Source organism: Helicoverpa zea, chromosome 27 (assembly GCF_022581195.2).
Source record: "Helicoverpa zea isolate HzStark_Cry1AcR chromosome 27, ilHelZeax1.1, whole genome shotgun sequence".
NCBI classification, from domain to species: domain Eukaryota; kingdom Metazoa; phylum Arthropoda; class Insecta; order Lepidoptera; family Noctuidae; genus Helicoverpa; species Helicoverpa zea.
The window spans coordinates 3,534,576-3,553,012 of NC_061478.1; the positions used below are offsets into that span (position 1 = coordinate 3,534,576).

An 18,437-nucleotide genomic window follows, 5' to 3' on the forward strand; every position below is an offset into this window, starting at 1 on the left:
TAACAAGTATCAACTCCGTTTAAGCAGCGTATAGCCGGGGTTGTCAGCTCTTGATTTTTTAAAATTGCCGCCTTTTTTCTTGGACAGCTTTCGTTGGCCAGACTCTACTATATAATTATATTAAGTACTCATTCATTGGTCAAATGCGTAACTAAACAATTTGTGAAACTACTACGCCGATTATAATTTGTGAAGGATTCGGATCGGGTCGGATGAATTGCTAAACAGATGTAATACTTTGTCTGTTTTAATTTTCTATCGTTGCCGAGTTACATCTTTGGATGATTAAATTGTTTTAGGTTACAATAAAATATAAACAATATTTTTTTAGTGGTGAATTTGGTGATTTTAAGTGTGGGATAAATTTTTGTTAGTGGTTTTCTGGTGGTTTTAAAAGTTGACTCTGGTGGTAAGCTTCTACAACTGTTGGCAACACTGTTTGTATGGAACAAAAACAGGTTCCAATTTTTGACACTAGGTGGAGCTGTTTTTGTTCCATACAAATCTTAGTATACGCGCTCTCATGTGAGTCCGTAAAAAAATTCACGAAAACTCGCACTAAGCACTCAGATTTCGCGAGGCCCTGTTCTATGGCCGTTTGTTGCCCGTGGTACTACCAATAGTACTACGGGCCCCTCCAATTGCAATTCAAACCCATAGGAAAAACAGAGACATATACAGTTACCGATTGCGCGAACGAAGCGAGCGCGAATTTTTTTTTTATAGGTAGTTAACAAATCAAAGCAAAAATTACGTAAAATGTAGCCCAATCGTACATACTCGTAAGTTATTGCTCGTTGGTTGGTGAAGGCAAAAATACGGGAACATAGCTACTGATTACGCGAGCGCTAAATTTTTTGTAATATTTTAAAACGCAAAACAAAAATTACTTAAAATGTAGCCCAAACATAGGTATAACTCTTTGTTGACGCCTATGTATTACAATTTTGGGACTTAAAGTAGTACCGTAAATATGAAACTTCATATGGAAACTATAAGTTACTTTCTTATTAATAAAAGGACTTAAAAACGACGCTACCTTTTTGCTAGGGTAGACTAAAAAATGTTGACACTGACAATGAAAACAACTGTAAAGTGAAGCAAGCCCGAAATTTTTTGAGTTTTGGATCAGTAAAAGTCCTAAACATAGGTATATAATAAAAGGCAACTGTGAAGTGAAGAAGCCGCGAGCGAAGGAAGCGCGAATTTTTGTGAGTATTGGGACATTAAAACTAGCTATGTTTGATAAAAAATTTAAGTTCAAAAGAAACCGCGAGCGAAGCGAGCGCGAAAATTTTTGAGTTTTGGGTCATAAAAGTAGTGTTTGATCGAGAACATGTATCACAACAAAATTGATTCATATCTTTATTTTATTCTCGCTTTAAAAATTTTTGAGGCGCGAGGCCCCTTGTACCGCGAGGCCGTAGGCGGTGGGCCACGTCACCCACGCCTAACGCCGCCTCTGCTACCAGATCTATTTACGAAATAGTACCAAAATAAAATATATCCACATTAAAAAAATAATATCTATTGTAGTATTTGTAGTGTTGTTTATGCTGGTGTTATGTGGAATCCGGCCAACCCTTTTGAAGCACGACAGGTTACGAATTTTCGCTACCGTTTAACATCAAAACCACTTCAAGATTCTGCGTAAAACGGAATTTTTCAATAACTTATCTGTGGTCACATGGCCAACTGTCAAATTCAATTTACAGAACTGTCATTTGGTTTTTGTTTCGATTTTGGTGAAAATCTATGAAACTAAATCTGCTTTCATCTTGAGTTTGTGAAGTGATAATATAATAAAAAATGGCTCTGTTCCCCGGAGCGGTGGCCTTTGACGAATATGGTCGTCCATTTATCATTTTGAGAGACCAAGATAAGCAGAAAAGGCTAACCGGTATCGATGCCTTGAAGGTAATTAATTCCAATTTCTCTACTTTAAATAACTGTCTAGTAACTTCTAAACACTAATTAAGGGCCCTATATACCGCTTCTCACTATAATAATACGACAGCTTTTCATAATACTCCAGAAAAACGTATAAAAAAAATGTATAACCTAATCTTGTCAACATAATCCCGAATAATCGAGAAATATCATAAAATTGACAAATTAATCACTGAAACTTGGGTTAAAATTGTAATTTATCTTCAGACGAACGTTTCAAGACCAAGAAAGTATAGATTAGTGTTTTATTTTCGAAGTTACATGCAATAGTATTATCAGGTGTTATGAATCACATGATCAGTATTCATGCAACCTGTGCGATTTTTATCTTCATATCTACTTCATATTCTCCGTAAATTGACCATAAACCTAGTAAGACTCTCTATTGTAGTGAAAATGGCTGTATTACAATTATATTTACATATAAAGGAATTATTTGTTTAGATTTTCTTTGTTCTGTTAATTTACCTCATATATTAATGGTTACATTAAAGTCTGTGACATTTATTAAATGAGTTGCAGATAGAAAGATATTTGAGTTATCTTTGAAATTATTGTTTCAGTATTTTAGTAGATTGTAAAAACTATAATCATAAATTTCATACAATTTTATTAAATGACTCATAATATTGTGCTCAGTAAGAAATCAATTTGCACATAACATTTTATTCTGTGATGATATGTAAGTATTTGTAGGGGATAAGTATTTGGAAGTATTTCAAATATACTTATTAAATAAAACAGGCTTTAGGACCATGAGAGTGTCACAAACAAATGCATCGCACTAAAAGATAAACTTAATTTACCCAAACAAAACTATATCATATTAATAATTTACCCAAAATAACCATTTGTATATCTCAACATACAATCTTACTTTCCTCAGTCGCACATCTCAGCCGCCCGCCAAATCGCGAGTATCCTCCGCACTTCCCTCGGTCCCCGTGGGCTGGACAAGCTCATGGTCTCCCCCGATGGAGATGTGACTGTCACCAACGATGGAGCGACTATCCTGAAGCTCATGGATGTGGAACACCAGATCGGCAAGCTGTTAGTGCAGTTGGCACAAAGTCAGGATGATGAGATCGGTGATGGTACCACTGGGGTTGTGGTTTTGGCTGGTAAGTTGACTTTTATGTGCTAGAAATATCATTATTTGTCAGTCTTGGCAGTCAAGCTGCTAAGATAGTAGAAGATATTTTTGAGTTCTCTTGTCTGAAGCATGACTTGTGATTTTATGAAAATTAACAGGATAATACTTGGTACATTGTTTAAAAAATAAATTACATACAAATTAAAATAAATATCGAACTGAGAATAGTCCTTTTAAGTTATAATTATAAAGAAAACAGACATGCAATACATTATGTGACTAAAAGAAAATTTTTTAGTAAATATTTACAGAACTATCAGAATCCCAATTTGACCATAAAATTAATTACTCCAATCATCAAAAACCCTATCTAACAATATATTTATGTCTATTAAAAGCAAACATCTCCAACCACAGGTGCACTTCTGGAGCAGGCCTCCAATCTCCTGGACAAGGGCATCCACCCCATCCGCGTGGCAGACGGCTTCGAGATGGCAGCAGCCACCGCACTGGCCCACTTGGACGGCATCAGTGAAGCTTTCCCAGTTAACAAGGAGACTCGGGAGCATCTGATCAAGGTTGCCATGACAACACTCGGCAGTAAGGTGGTGGTGAAGTGCCATCGGTTGATGGCTGAGATTGCTGTTGATGTAAGTATATACATATATACTTCACTACTACATATATAGTCAAAGTACTACATATATAGTCAAAGTATGTCCCACCGCACCCTGAAAAAACATCTGACTCGAATTTTTTTAACACAGCAGAAATTGCAGTAGACCAATGAATCATGCGTCCGTCGGCTCGTTTTATATACTATTGTGTAATTTTTAATTTTAGTCTTCCATGTTTTTAAAATTTCATTAGTTTTTTATTCTCTTTTTTGTCGCTTTCGTGTGCGCTTTAAATTATTAAATGTTGTTCAACTGTCAGGAGCCAGCTGAAAATCAGTGCTGTGCTTGCATGCGCAGCGTATACTGAGCTGAGTCTCCTGCTACATATCATTTTTCTCCTTCTGTTTGTTGTCCTATAAATGTAAAGTGTATGTGTAGCAAATAAATGGTTTAAATGGTTTAAATATATATTTTTTTTTCTGTTATTTATTAAGGACTGAATCATATCTATACCTATAGCAAAAATTATAGTCTGTAATTATTATAGGGCGTATATAATAAGTCAAGTATTATAGGGCGGCATCTAGTAAAAAATTATACGAGCTTTCGCGAATAGTTCCACTAAACTGGTTATTAAGTACCTACAGCTTTCGCCGATAAATGGGCTATCTACAACTGAAATATTTTTTGAATCAGACTGATAGTTCTTGAGATTTAAACAAACTTTTCAGATGTATAATATTAGTACGTATAGACATTACCATACATAATGCTGTCCAATATCCCCATTTCTCGTCAACAAAGTCACTGGTGAAATCTAATATTAAAGAATATTTAAGTCGTCATCATCACCATTTATTTCCTCATTATTTTCAGGCGGTACTCTCGGTAGCAGACTTGGAGAAACGCGACGTGAACTTCGAGCTGATCAAGGTTGAGGGCAAGGTTGGAGGCCGCATGGAAGACTCCATGTTGGTCCGAGGAGTTGTCATCGATAAGACTATGAGCCACCCGCAGATGCCTAAGCAGTTGAGGGTGAGTTGTTACCAAATGGAACAACATGCATCATATTCTTTATGCCAAAGTCATTTTAGGAATTCTAAACCCTAATCTGTGGAAAATACGATTGAAAAGTCGATATTTATATCGTGGCGTCGAAGAAATGAGTGCTTTACAAATATCTTGTGACTTATTGTTTGTAGATCAGTAGAGTTCACTATAAAACTGTTTATCGTAATAAGAAAGTCTACGTAAAATGTCTCCTGCAACTGAAAGTAATGTTATAATGTAAGCTTTGCAAGCTTTATTTATTACTTATTTATTTCTGACTCCATTTACCCCCTCAGGACGTAAAACTCGCGATCCTCACCTGCCCGTTCGAGCCGCCGAAACCCAAGACCAAGCATAAGCTGCAAGTAGGCTCAGCCGCCGAGTACCGCGAGCTCAGGCAGTACGAACACGACAAGTTCTTGGAGATGGTGCGAAGAGTTAAGGTTAGTTGTCTCCGAGAAGATCAAGCATAAGCTGCAAGTAGGCTCAGCCGCCGAGTACCGCGAGCTCAGGCAGTACGAACACGACAAGTTCTTGGAGATGGTGCGAAGAGTTAAGGTTTGTCAGTTTGTCAAGTCCATGCATCATCATCTCCCTAGTGTTCTCCCAACCAAGTTGGGGACAGCTTCCAGTCTAACCGGATGCAGTTGATTACCAGTGTGCCACATAGATGGACTGCCTATTGTACCTCCTCAAGATAGCAAGATGTTTGAATCACAGCTGGGATCCCCCAATCCAATGTATGGTGGAACTCGTCTTGACAAGATGGTCACCAACCGCCAAACGTTACTTAAACTTCACCTAAGAGGCTGCTACTACTGTCAATGTTAGTAGTGAGAACAAGTAACATTCTTTATCCATGTGAAAAATTTAAAAGCAACCTTCTCTATTCCTAGGACGCCGGCGCAACTCTGGCCATCTGCCAATGGGGCTTCGACGACGAGGCAAACCACCTTCTCCTAGCTGAAGGTCTACCAGCCGTCCGGTGGGTGGGAGGCCCGGAGATGGAGCTCATTGCTATCGCCACTGGGGGACGTATTGTGCCCCGGTTTGAGGAGTTGACCCCGGACAAGTTGGGCTCCTGTGGCCTTGTGAGGGAACTTAGTGAGTATATTTTGGTTATACAGTAACAGTTTTAGACCCAAAATTATTAATCATGTAAATATCGACTTTGAGATTAAACATGAAAATTGATACTTATGTTGGTGTTGAACTTAGGCCTTAGTATATTATGTTCTATGTATAAGTTGTTCCCCGCGTTTTTTTTTATGTCCCTGAAGAACTACTTTCGGCAACTATGTAAAAAGTTTGATGTCTCTACGCGGTGTACTAAAATTAAGGAACTACTGGACGTATTCGAAAAGTTTTTTCAGTTTTAGATAGCTCAGCTACCTAGGAACGCTATAAGCTACTTTCTGGGCCCAAGGAGTAGTTTCCACAGAAGTTCCATGATATTTCCAAACTGACCTTAACCTATATTTAATTTCCAGCCTTCGGCACCTCAAAGGAGGAAATGCTGGTGATCGAGGAGTGCTCGAACAGCCGCGCGGTGACGGTGCTGATGCGCGGCGGCAACCGCATGATCGTGGACGAGGCCAAGCGATCCGTGCACGATGCCCTGTGCATCGTGCGCAGTCTGGTGCAGGTATGTTAATATATACGATGATTTAGGCATCAAAATAACTATAAATGTAACTACATTTGTTAACGTGGACTAGGCATAATTTTACCTAGGGTTTAGCCTAAATATGTGGGGACGGATTTAAGTGAAAACCGCAGTGTATCTGACTTCCTCAAGCTAGTTTCCAGACAACCTGGTAAGATGGTTGTCGTACTTTCTGGCTTCTAACTACACGTAACGACTGCCAAACATGTTCGTTTGACAGCAGGGTCCTACCAGTTTATTTCGTTGCTTGCTTATACCTTGTTTTTGATCGATGCACCCACCCGCCTTTGACTCAGCCATCGTCAACTTCAATTATTTTTTTATGTCTATTCCAGGACTCTCGCGTCGTCTACGGCGGTGGTGCCGCGGAGATCTCGTGCTCGCTAGCCGTCGCTCGCGCCGCCGACAAGTTGTCGTCTCTCGACCAGTACGCCTACAGGGCCTATGCTGACGCTCTAGAGGCTATCCCACTGGCCCTGTCTGAAAACAGGTAAGGACAGCTAAGATACACTGACCTCCTTATTAACAAGCACGGAGTAAAGTTAATCTAAGTTTAAACAAGAGTTTAAGGGGATAAGAGAAATCAAAATGTGAAAATTATGACGATCAAGTGAGGGTATTCAAAACCCTCTGCTTTGACGCCGCTAGCTGTCATCAGTCCACCTCTTTCTTCTGGTCTAGCTCTAGCTAGCAGACAGTTACTTTTATGAAATTGCAACCTTTGTGTGCGAACACATGATAGCTATGGACTCGCGTAGAAGCATACACACTTTTTTTCATCCATAGTTTGCTTGTTTATTTCGATGATATATAAATAAAAATGTTTTTTTTTGCTTGTCCACAGTGGTCTGTCCCCGATCGACACTTTGTCTGAGATCAAGTCGCGGCAGGTGTCGGAGAACAACCCCTACTTGGGCATTGACTGCATGGGCACAGGTAAATATACACTTATACTATATACTAATATAATTTAGCTTTAGCTACTTTAATTATAGCTTTACACAGATCAGGCGTTATTGCGTAGTCGGTGAAATGTGCCTTCATTTTGTTTTTTAAAAGCGGGACCCATTACTAATATTTCGCTGTTCGTCTATCCGTCCAGCTGTATATCTCATGAACCATTATAGCTAGACTGTTGAAATTTTCAAATACTGTATTTCTAACACTTTAATAACAAGTATTGAAAACAAAAAGACACATTCTCTTCCATACAGCAAACGTGATTATTTTTGCTTGTTATATTAGATAATCGTACGGTTTTTTATAAACACAAACCTTAATTCCAGGATCAAACGACATGAAGAAAATGAACGTGATAGAGTCTCTTCACTCAAAGAAACAGCAGATCTCTCTCGCGACACAACTCGTGAAAATGATCCTGAAAATCGATGACGTCCGCTCCCCGGCTGACTCCATTGACTACTGAAGTATTACTCTAACTCTTATCTACTGTTATATCTATGATCTTTTTGTAATAAAACGCCTAACGTACTTGTGTGTGCATACAGATTTTGAAAGGATGATATATTGAGGAAATCATTTTAACGTAACTGACTGAATGTCGATACTGCTGTAGTTAGCATCAATATTATAATTTTCTCTATTCTTTATTGTTTGAATGCAAATCTTTGTGCATACAAAAGTACTAAAAATAGATATTATTGAAAATGTGGAGTTTGTAAGTGTATTTGGTTGTTGCCTGATTTTCAATACTGAAGTTGGCTACAACTGACTTCACGATAGTTAAAATGGCCGAACAAAATAATACTGCGCTGACTTCAGGTTGGCAATGTTATTTTACAAGGGCTATACAAGATATTTTCTTTTCAAAGAGACTTTTGGAAAGCATAATACATGCCAAATATTATTCTCATCAAGCAACAACGCAGGATTTGACATAAAGTTATAAAATACTGCTAAATATTTTACTATCAATCACAAATGTACACATTTCACAATATGTAGTACACGACCACATTGTTAGAATATAATTGTTTTATTATTTTAACCTTATAACGCTAGACGGATTCGCTAGATATCCTGAATACAGCTTTTTATATAATTCTGTCTCAAAAATATATTGGAAATTATCAATTTCAGGCCCAAAGATGTCATCTAACTTTGAATGCTAAGAAGAATTAATATTTTTGGATATTTTTACTAACCAAAAATGATTGCCAGCTCAAAAAACCTCGATCTTTGGTAGTTTTTTTTTTATTAGCATTCAAAGTTGTGTTAAACGCTTAGCACCCGCTAGGCACCTCTCGGACTTGGCAGTAACAAGAATATTATTTTAATTATAATATTAAGTCAATGCATTTTCTGTATGCGAGCGGTTATACCAAACGTGTGATGGATGCCTTATTGCACTAATAAAATAATAAGCTAATTTAATCTATTGGAGTTTTAATTATTACCTTATTTCATTACTATGCATGTACTTGTTCCCTCAACTTCCGAAACAATTTGTCACATAAGCAGAAATCACCGATTTTTTTAGGAGAAAAATGGTTATATTTTTCTTTAGTATTCAAAGTTTTGTTGTGTGAACAACAAATATCGGATGTGGGCAGCTTAATTTCGAAAACGACTGTGACGAACAGTTATCGGCACGAATCTTGAGCTCTGACCTTCACCTGCGCAGAAGTAATTTATTGGGTCCCTTTTGTGGTATGAAATGAGGCGCGGGGGCGGGCTAAAGCGGTGATTTGCTCGCAGTGCATCACGTCATAGCCGTCACTCGGGATTGGTTCTTTGCTAATTCTGATATTTTACTTAAGCGACATACGATTCACATCCGACTGAGATCCAATCACAACTCAATGCGTATGTGGCATTCCGCTATTTTTCTTTTACATAAACGTTTTTATCCGTTTCTGCTCCAATAATGAATCATATCGAGTGCAACATGATTGTAGATCAGACTACCCTATAGAATAATAGACCAAACGGTAGACTAATTGCAAACCAATCAAATTTTAATGTCGTTGACGATTGGTCTTATATTAGGGGTTATTCCCGCTCGGTAACACCTTTTCGTCAACACTGTTGACGATCGAGAAAAAAAAGTTTCGTTCGTTCGCAGTGTCCATGAATGCTGGGCCCCGATTCTCCTAAGTTAATAATGTCAAAATCGAATAGAAATCGAATCGCAATATGATCGCAATAGCAGTTTTAGCTATATCGGGCATTCTGCTACTAATAAAAGACCAATCGTATTCGATTGACATTTGATTGGTGTGCGATTGATCTGCTATTTTGGTGATTTTGGTCTATACGGTAGTTTGCTGTACAATCATTTTGCAATCGTAAATCATTTGCAGACAAAATGATTCATTATTGAATGACAGAAAAGGATAAAAACGTTTATTTCAAAGAAAAAATAGCGGAATGCCACTTAAGCTTCAATCGTAATCGAGTCGGAATTGGATCTCAGTCGAATCGAGTCGAACGTGAATCGTATGACGCTTAAGTAAAATTAGGAGAATCGGGGCCCTGGTTTTTATTTTTAAAATATGGAAATAAAATGTCATGGATTTTTAAAATGTTTTAATGGATTATGTTAGATCTTTTAAAACACAATTAACTAGAAAATAAAAGTGGCCTTATCATGTGCATAATAACCATTTTACACGAAAATAATAAGTAGCGTTCGTCAACACTGTGAACGAACGAACTTTTTTTTCCCGATCGTCCAGTGTTCACGAAAGGGTGTTACCGAGCGGGAATAACCCACAAGCAGTAAATTAAGCTACTTTTTAACATTGTGCGGGGAATAAATTCTCTTTGAACGCAGGCGAAAAAACGAGAACAGCGAGCACGATTCTCCTAATTTTACTGCGACATACGATTCACATTCGACTGAGATCCAATCCCCGACTCGATTACGATTGAAGCGTATGTGGCATTCCGCTAATTTTTCTTTGAAATAAACGTTTTTATCTTTTTCTGTAATTCAATAATGAATCATTTTGTCTGCAAATGATTTACGATTGCAATATTATTGTAGAGCAAACTACCGTATAGACCAAAATAGCAGACCAATCGAATGTCGTTGGAATACGATCTTATATTCCGGTCTTATATTAGTAGTAGAATCCCCGATATGGTTAAAACTGCTATTGTGATCATATTGCGATTCAATTTCTATTTGATTTTGACATTTTTAACTTAGGAGACGGGCCCCAGTATGATTAAGTTTGGATTAGAAAAATAACGTCGATCATACTTGGATCGGGGGAGCAAGCAAAATCATTTTGGATCAAATCTTCACGGATTTAGATCGATCGCATTGCGAAACCACTATCATGGGTGATATTGGTATTCTGTATACCTAATATGTCTAATTTTAAGTGTGCGTATGCGTCTTTTGTTGCGCAATAAAATTTATCACCTATTACCGAACGTGGGCGGACAGCCATATTGTGAAACCACTCTTATGAGCGACTTAAAACCAGCGCTTCAAAAATTCCACGTGCATTTAAAAATGAAACAACAGAAAATAGTATTACGATAATTTTATTGTATTGAAGTAAATAAGCCTATATACATTCCCGTACCGTAAAAAACAATGCTATGAGCCGACAATGCAGCCTTTGGATCCAATTTGTGTGTGAGTCAGCGGACGCGAGACACCCGCCCGCTGTTTTCGGAGACTTAAAGCTAGGAACAGTTAACATACTCTTGACTAAGAAAGCAGGAACTACATCGTCAGCTCCTGCAAGTAAAGAAAAGAGAATAAATTAGTAAAATTTCAATTCGACGAAGCATTTACGAAGACAGGTCGGTCACCCACGTGCAAAAATCGGTGACCAATGTTTTGTAGGAGGAAAATAGAACACACTGATAGGAATAATGCATACATCTTACAAAAAGTCGCTCAGAAATTATAGGTTATCTTTCAATTAAGTTCCTGATAGGCTATTAGTGACTTTATAAGTAACTGATGAAACTGGCCATAAAACTATCTCCCAGTCCCAAAAAAAACCCATTTTCAAAATATACATACCATAATAGCGTTGACGATATCCGACTGGTTGTTCCTGAGGGCTCTGACGGCTCGTGCCCTCGACACGTTGGCCTGTGACATTACTATTTCCACGTCCTTCTCGTCCACTCCCGTCTCATCCACACCTTCTTCGTCTTCTTCCTCGGCTATGGGAGCTACGGTCTGTGGAGAAGAAATTAGGATTAGGCTATGTATGTATGTATAATATTCCCTATAAAAGGTGTCGATTTGCATTTGTGCCACACTTCATGAGTAGGACATAAAATACGTAAATAATCGATTGGAATTACAGTAGACGGGAAATAGTTAATATGCATTTTTGCTATTTTTGTCATTGTAATGTCGTAGTATTTCAGAAGTAATCCAATTTTATGAATGAAATTTATGAATAATCGTTGCGTATGCTTTGTGTTTGCGTTTGTGTGAGGGCGCAGTATGGTTTTAAGGCCAGTAACACACGCGCCAAGTTTAAATACGGCTAGATGACATTGACGGAATTCCGAAAAAAACAAAAAAAATTACGTACCTACCAATTTTTTTGTTGATTTGGGTCGAGAATCATTAGCATAATTACGTCCTTGAATATGGTACGGATGCAAATCAACAGCTTGTATAATAGTAAACCAAGTAGAAATCGCGCTATGGAGGCTAGACTTGAATTATTTACTTTTATTTTGATGAAAGGGGTTGAACAATATATTGTGTTCAATTATTATTTACAAAAACTACTAAAAAATATACCTTATATTTAAAATATTTTTTGTATAATTTGTATGATAATTGTTTATAGTTTAGTATAAAATGTTATGAACAAGACACTTCAGACACAGCCAAGGAAGTTTTCATGATGGGTCAATAGAATAAATCATGATTTTATCATCATTAGTGTCTTAGGTCCTGTTTTTAATTAAACTTTCTGCTAACTATAAATAAAAAGTCTAGCAAATTGGACATCCTACAAAATATGTAACCTCTTGTAGCCCATTGCATACAGATCCAGATTTCAAACAGTTTTAAGGTTTGTTTTGAGTTCAGATATCCGACAGCGACTGCACATCCTACTGATGCTTCGATTCAAAATGATTTCTTGTAAACACATAAAAACCAGTAGCGCAGCAGAGTTTGACTTCCTGCAGTCGGCAGCAAGAATTCAAAAAGGATCATTATACAAGGTGTTGATTTGCATTTGTGCCATATTTCAGGAGAAAGACATAAAATACGTAAATAATCGATTGGAATTACAGTAGACGGGAAATAGCTAATATGCACTGCTTTTTTTGTCATTTTAATGTCGTAGTATTTCAGAAGTAACCCAATTTTATGAATTAAAATTATGAATGATGGTTGCGTATGCTTTGTGTTTGCGTTTGTTTGAGGGCGCAGCACGGTTTTAAGGCCAGTAACACACGCACCAAGTTTAAAATACGGCTAGATGAAATTGACGGAATTCCGAAAAAATAAAATATAAAAAATTACGTACCAATTTTTTTGTTGATTTGGGTCGAGAATCAGTAGCATAATTACGTCCTTGAGTATGGCACGGATGCAAATCAACAGCTTGTATATCCCATTTTCCTTAAAACTACTGACAACGAAATTACAAAAGACTGTGTCACATACCGTGCCCGCAGCAGCTGCATCATTGCCAGCGGCAGCACTCTCTGGAGCCTTGAACCTCTCAGCGGCAGCCATGGTGGCTTGCTGCGACAGGTCCTCAATCTTGGCCTCTCCGAACACAATGTATGTGTCCGAGTGGGGGTTCTTGTATACGTCCGGGGAGTTGATCACGAACAGGATGTTCTTAGACTTTCTGATTGTCACTCTGTTTACGCCTTGCACCTGGAAATGTTATAGGAAATATTTAGTCATATTTACCATTTTGCTGCTTGATATGATTGATAAATGAAACCTTTACTAATATTATAAAATGGAAGAGTTTGTTTGTTTGAACAACACACTAATCTCAGAAACTAAGGGCTGATTTGAAAAATTCTTTCAGTGTTAAATAGCCCATTGTGGAGGATTGCTATTGGTCTTTTTATCGGGACGCGGGTGAAACCGCTGTTGGTGGCTTGTATTACAATAAATAGTGAAGCGAAAATCAAACATGTTATCTATGTGGTTGTGGTTAAAAATGTGACCACAATGTTCCAGTTTGTGGTGCGGAGAAATACATATAATATAAATTAGTTGTTGACACAAATTCTTGCTAAACAGTCAGAACTAAAAATTATTTAAATAGTTTTGCTAATTTATTTAGGTCACGGTAATTTAGTAAACATTCTAGTGTAGATAGACTGCATGACAATAAGTGCAAGAAAATATTCTTCTAAATAATATTTCTTATGTGTATCTGGGAAGCCTTCTTGATTTTTTTTTAGTCATTTAATGATTTTGATTAAGAATAAAATAAGTACTTTTCCTTCAATCTTTTAGTATAAGAAAATTCCTGAATATAATCCTATAATGTTTGCATAAGCCACTTCAGACACAGCCAAGGTAGATTTCACGATTGATCAACATATAATAATTGAATCATCATTAGTGACTTGCAAACATTACATACTAGTCATATTTTTTTAATGTTGTGTTAATCTGTCTGTTAATCTTGTAACAATTTCCACTATTCATCTAATCTTTGTGAGAAAAGTCAGATGTTTATAGGAATTTTAGAGTTGCATGCAGCTAAAAAACAATGTTTTCCGCTACGCGCTCACATTTGACACTAATGTAGCTTATTCATTAAAATAACACTACTTTTAGGGCGCCTAGACAAAACTGCGATGCGATGCTGTTTTGTTCCTGCCGGGGCTGCGGGTTTTTCGAAAGAGATACCGCGGCCCTGGTACATAAAAGGCCTACGACGGGACACGACGGTTTTTAGTCAGTAAGAGTCTGACACTCCCTCACCGCTGCTAACCCACAGCGGGACCCTTCCCGCTGTGGGATTTGATGGCTTTGATGATTTTTGACGTCGTTAAAAAAAAAAGCCGTATTGGACGTGTTTCTAGGATTTGCAAGATAGATCACAAAAAGATTATTTGCATGGGCGCCCGAAAATAATTGATCCGATTGCGCGAAGTAATTTCCTCACGAAACTGGTGAAACCGGCTGGTGGCAGCTAAGGAGATATAATTGGAGTAACTTACAGGCTTAAGACCGAGTTTGCTCATAATCTTGCGCGCCTTCTTCTCTCCACGAGACTGCTTCGCCTTGGAGACAATGTCGATGCCAGCAATGGGGTTGGAGATGCCTCCAGTGCCTGGTGCACCTGTAGACAACCAAAATGACCATCAGTTTAGAACAAAAGGTTTAATTGCAATTATAAGCTGGAGGACAGCAATCGAATGTTCCACTGTTACTATGTATTGTAAAAATCCTCTTAAGATATTCCCAGAAAGTAATGAATAGATTTTTTTATGTAGCAAAAAGAAGGGTGGTATAGTTTGACAGCTATGTATGTAGGTCTTAAAACCATGAAAGGAACCTATTTGGAAGTACATAATATGTGTTAAAGTGGTGGCCCTTTCTAAGTCATAATCCATTTTCTCACCAGAGCAGTAAGATCTTGTATACAAAATAGCAGTTAAAATATGGTATATTTAGGGTCAATCCCCACTGAAAGAGCAGCGGCCGGCAGCGACCGTAAATGCAAGTGATTGAGCGCGAGCGCGGCGGGCCGCGTTCTTACATTGTCCGTGCTCTTACGACCGCTGCCGGCCGCTGCTCTTTCAGTGGGAATTGACCCTTAGACTTGTTCTGATGTCATTGAAAAATTGTGCATCATGCACTAAAATAAATTAGTAAATGAACATACCAGCATCTTCCAATTCAGGAATAGTGTCATCGGAGTCACTGTCCGAGGATGCAGTCTCCTCCTTGCGCTTCTCCGTCATGGAGGCGGTGGCTTTATCGAGCTCAGTCAGTTCCGGCATTCTGGAGTCTTCGCTGGATCTTGTATTTTGTTGCTGGGAGATATTCCTGATGAGGGATAAGGCTTTTGTTAATGTAACAGAAGACTAAAATAAATATTTAAACATAGAACACAGGTTTTTTAGTTGGTCACAATTTACAGGCTGAGTATTAGCTATACTTATGTCGATATTTTGAAACAAAATCTATTTAATTTGTCTGTGCACAAAAACAGAAACTACTGCATAGATTTTCATGTGGTTGTCATTAACGTCTTGTATGCCGGGTGTGCGGATTCACGGGAGACAATTGATTTTCTAATGTTCTCTAATTAGAGCCATATAAGAGGTTAATATAGAGATATGAGTGATTTATGAACAAATACAGAACTGTATTGGCTTAGTAGTGAAAACGAATGATAATATACCTAGCTAACATTAACTGATTTTATAATGATATCTTAAAATACAGGTGGGTAGGTATATACACACAAGTTTCATAGTAGAGTATCAGATTACTCATTAAAAATAGCATAGTTTTTTTTTTTTTTTTTTTTTTTTTTTTTTTTTCCTTTGTGTTTTTGATCTGCTATCAGTCTACTAAGACTATGATCAGATGCGTGGAGATACTAGAAGGGTATTTATAGTAATGGGGCCAGTGCCCAATTCTATTTAGTCAGGCAGCACAATGTCAGCTTTCTTGAGTCTCTTTAGATGGGTCTGCACCAGTAGTGACTGTGACAGAGGATTTGGATGGGAGCTCAACCTTTCCTTATATCTGTTGAGGTACCGTTTGGTTTCTTCATGAACAGTTGGCATTTCCAGATACTGGTGGATTTCTGAGTTCCGAGTATACCAAGGGGCAGCCGCTATGACCCTCAAGATATTGTTTTGGGCTCTTTGTATGCACATAATGTTTGATTTGCTAGCAGAGGTCCACAGTTGGATGCCATATGTCCAGATTGGTTTTATAATGGCGCAGTACACTCTTAGCTTGTTACTCAGTGATAATGCAGATTGTCGACCCAGTAGCCAAAGGAGACTTTTGAAACGGTAGTTTATTTCTGTCCTTTTTGTCCTTAGGTGGTCTTTCCATGTTAGTCTCCTATCCAGGTAGAATCCTAGGTATTTTACACAACTTGACCGAGGTAGAGTGTCATGACCCAAGTTGACTGGGGGGCAGTCTCCACGTCTGAGCGTAAATGTAATGTGGTGCGATTTGGGCGCACTAGCTCTTATTCGCCACTTCTTCAGCCAGTCGTAGGTCTGGTCAAGTTGTTTTTGCAATATGCAGCTCGCTTTTTTGGGATCATTGTTACAGGCCAAGAATGCTGCATCATCAGCGAAGGTTGCAACAGAGACGTCAGGACATTGTGGGAGATCACTGGTAAAGATGTTGTATAATACTGGGCCCAGAACGGAGCCTTGGGGTACCCCTGCAAGGCACGCTACAAGGGACGATCTTGCGTCACGCAGTTTAACTTGAAAATACCTGTCACTAAGGTATGATTTCATTAGGGGGTAAAATGAGTGGGGCAAGAGTTGTTTTATCTTGCACAGTAGTCCTTTGTGCCATACACGATCGAAAGCCTGCTGGACGTCAAGAAAGGCAGCTGAACAGTATTCCTTGTTTTCCATGCATTGCCTTATGGTGCGGTAGACTCGGTGAACCTGCTCAATGGTAGAGTGTTGCTCACGAAAACCAAATTGATGATCTGGGATGATTTTATTTTCCAAAAGGTATGGTTTCAGCCTATTTAGTACTACTTTTTCCCAGAGCTTTGATAGTACTGGAGTTAGGCTAATAGGGCGGTAAGACAATAAGTAATAAAAATAGCATAGTGATGATAAAAAAATGTTAGTCACTTTATAATGGTGCAAAGGTCCCAAGTTTTTAGTTAATCATCAATATTTAAATAAGAGTTTAGTTTTGTCTAACCCAACTTATAAAAATATATTCAGTAGAGAAGATTTCAAATAACAAAGAACCATTTAACACTTTGGTCTTCCATTTTCAATGTGATAAATAAATTGGAACGTTTTAATATACATATTTGATTCGGCGTAGGGTAAGGCTGGCGTTTTGTAATACAGGACTAACCTATTAATATCAGTCTCTATCAATGCACAATGTAACTACAATATTCATGTAACTGACGACGACAAATAAATAGTAATTGATTGAACGTACTTGCAGAGTTACATAAAGTATCTAGGTACCTATGTCTCGAGTGCATAAATGCAAGATGCATAATATGCATCTCGCTAAAATAAGTTAATGATGTTTAACGTGATGCACGTCACTTTTCGAGAAAAATAATGGCCGAGTGTATAATATAGAAAATATTTTTGAAAATATAGACCTAAAAGTGTAGGTTCCATGCAAGTGCCGACTTATAACCAAGCAAATGGTATGATTTTAAGGTTTTATTGCAGTGAATACTTAGCACTAAGGCCTAATTTAAGGTTCAAGCACTTGAATTCTTATCTAAAGTTAGTATATCGCCGCCTTATCACCGTAAAACACAGGAAATTAAAATTATTTCAACACTTGTGCGAAAATAATATGGGCGCGGGTTTTGGTATTACACTGAACGTAAATATTAAAATAATAGCGAAGATACGTGGATATACTACCGCAAATCACCACAGCAATTGCGTAATACACTTAAACACTAGGATTTCTTTAGAAACTTTGGATTTATTACCTTTAATTAGGAATTTTCGGTCTAAAAAGGAATCAGCGGCGACTCGCTTCAATTTGACAAGAGCTCGGATATGTTGCTATCCGACAAAATATATGATGTACCTACTAAAAACATTTTTAGTTGTGTATCCGAATGGTATCCGATCGCAGTTCCACAAAGTAATTCTTGCTGGCAATACTACGTAAAATGTCATTGAGCGATAGAGAATTCAATATTCATGACCTCATTTACTATCGATATCGATAATTAAAGAAATTTTTACAAAAAAATACAACCGTCATTAATAATAATATACTCAAAACCTTCTCCTAAGTCTGGCGTCGTCCTAATTGGCAGCGATCGCACGATGGTGCGATGTGTTTTTCATCTCACGATCTCACTATCCCACTTGCGCGGTTCAAATAGGACACTCTGATGAAATCTGTATGTTTGAA

At 37.8% G+C, this 18,437-nt stretch overlaps 2 protein-coding genes across 3 annotated transcripts; one reads left to right on the plus strand and one right to left on the minus strand.

The window, feature by feature from the left end:
- Positions 1-1,703: 1,703 nt before the first annotated feature.
- Positions 1,704-8,770, plus strand: LOC124643329 (T-complex protein 1 subunit epsilon). Of its 2 annotated transcripts, XM_047182270.1 has the most exons (11): positions 1,704-1,917; positions 2,837-3,071; positions 3,461-3,693; positions 4,537-4,695; positions 5,007-5,075; positions 5,191-5,268; positions 5,607-5,814; positions 6,201-6,355; positions 6,712-6,866; positions 7,221-7,312; positions 7,663-8,770. In XM_047182270.1, the coding sequence occupies exons 1-11, from the start codon at positions 1,810-1,812 to the stop codon at positions 7,800-7,802; spliced, it is 1,632 nt and encodes a 543-aa protein (XP_047038226.1). In that variant the 5' UTR covers positions 1,704-1,809; the 3' UTR covers positions 7,803-8,770. The 2 variants fall into 2 exon arrangements, with proteins under 2 accessions (XP_047038226.1, XP_047038225.1); XM_047182269.1 differs by lacking the exon at positions 5,191-5,268 and having other exon boundaries at positions 5,007-5,153.
- Positions 8,771-10,878: 2,108 nt separating this feature from the next.
- On the minus strand, positions 10,879-18,158 carry LOC124643233 (nascent polypeptide-associated complex subunit alpha). The gene is made up of 6 exons (XM_047182127.1): positions 18,004-18,158; positions 15,202-15,365; positions 14,534-14,655; positions 13,005-13,223; positions 11,385-11,546; positions 10,879-11,093 (listed from the first exon to the last, which is right to left on the minus strand). Exons 2-6 carry the CDS (start codon positions 15,317-15,319, stop codon positions 11,079-11,081), a joined length of 636 nt encoding a protein of 211 aa, XP_047038083.1. The 5' UTR covers positions 15,320-15,365; positions 18,004-18,158; the 3' UTR covers positions 10,879-11,078.
- Between the last annotated feature and the right edge of the window lie 279 nt (positions 18,159-18,437).

What these genes read in the sequence shown, in the direction of transcription:
- LOC124643329 (XM_047182269.1), top strand. Translation starts at nt 1,810, where the DNA reads ATGGCTCTGTTCCCCGGAGCGGTGGCCTTTGACGAATATGGTCGTCCA. An exon ending in TGGGGTTGTGGTTTTGGCTG is followed by an intron (nt 3,072 to 3,460) that starts GTAAGTTGACTT and finishes CTCCAACCACAG; the next exon opens with GTGCACTTCTGGAGCAGGCC. An exon ending in AGATGGTGCGAAGAGTTAAG is followed by an intron (nt 5,154 to 5,606) that starts GTTAGTTGTCTC and finishes CTCTATTCCTAG; the next exon opens with GACGCCGGCGCAACTCTGGC.
- LOC124643233 (XM_047182127.1), bottom strand. Translation starts at nt 15,319, where the DNA reads ATGCCGGAACTGACTGAGCTCGATAAAGCCACCGCCTCCATGACGGAG. An exon ending in GCAAACTCGGTCTTAAGCCT is followed by an intron (nt 13,224 to 14,533) that starts GTAAGTTACTCC and finishes TAACATTTCCAG; the next exon opens with GTGCAAGGCGTAAACAGAGT. An exon ending in ATGCAGCTGCTGCGGGCACG is followed by an intron (nt 11,547 to 13,004) that starts GTATGTGACACA and finishes TCTTCTCCACAG; the next exon opens with ACCGTAGCTCCCATAGCCGA.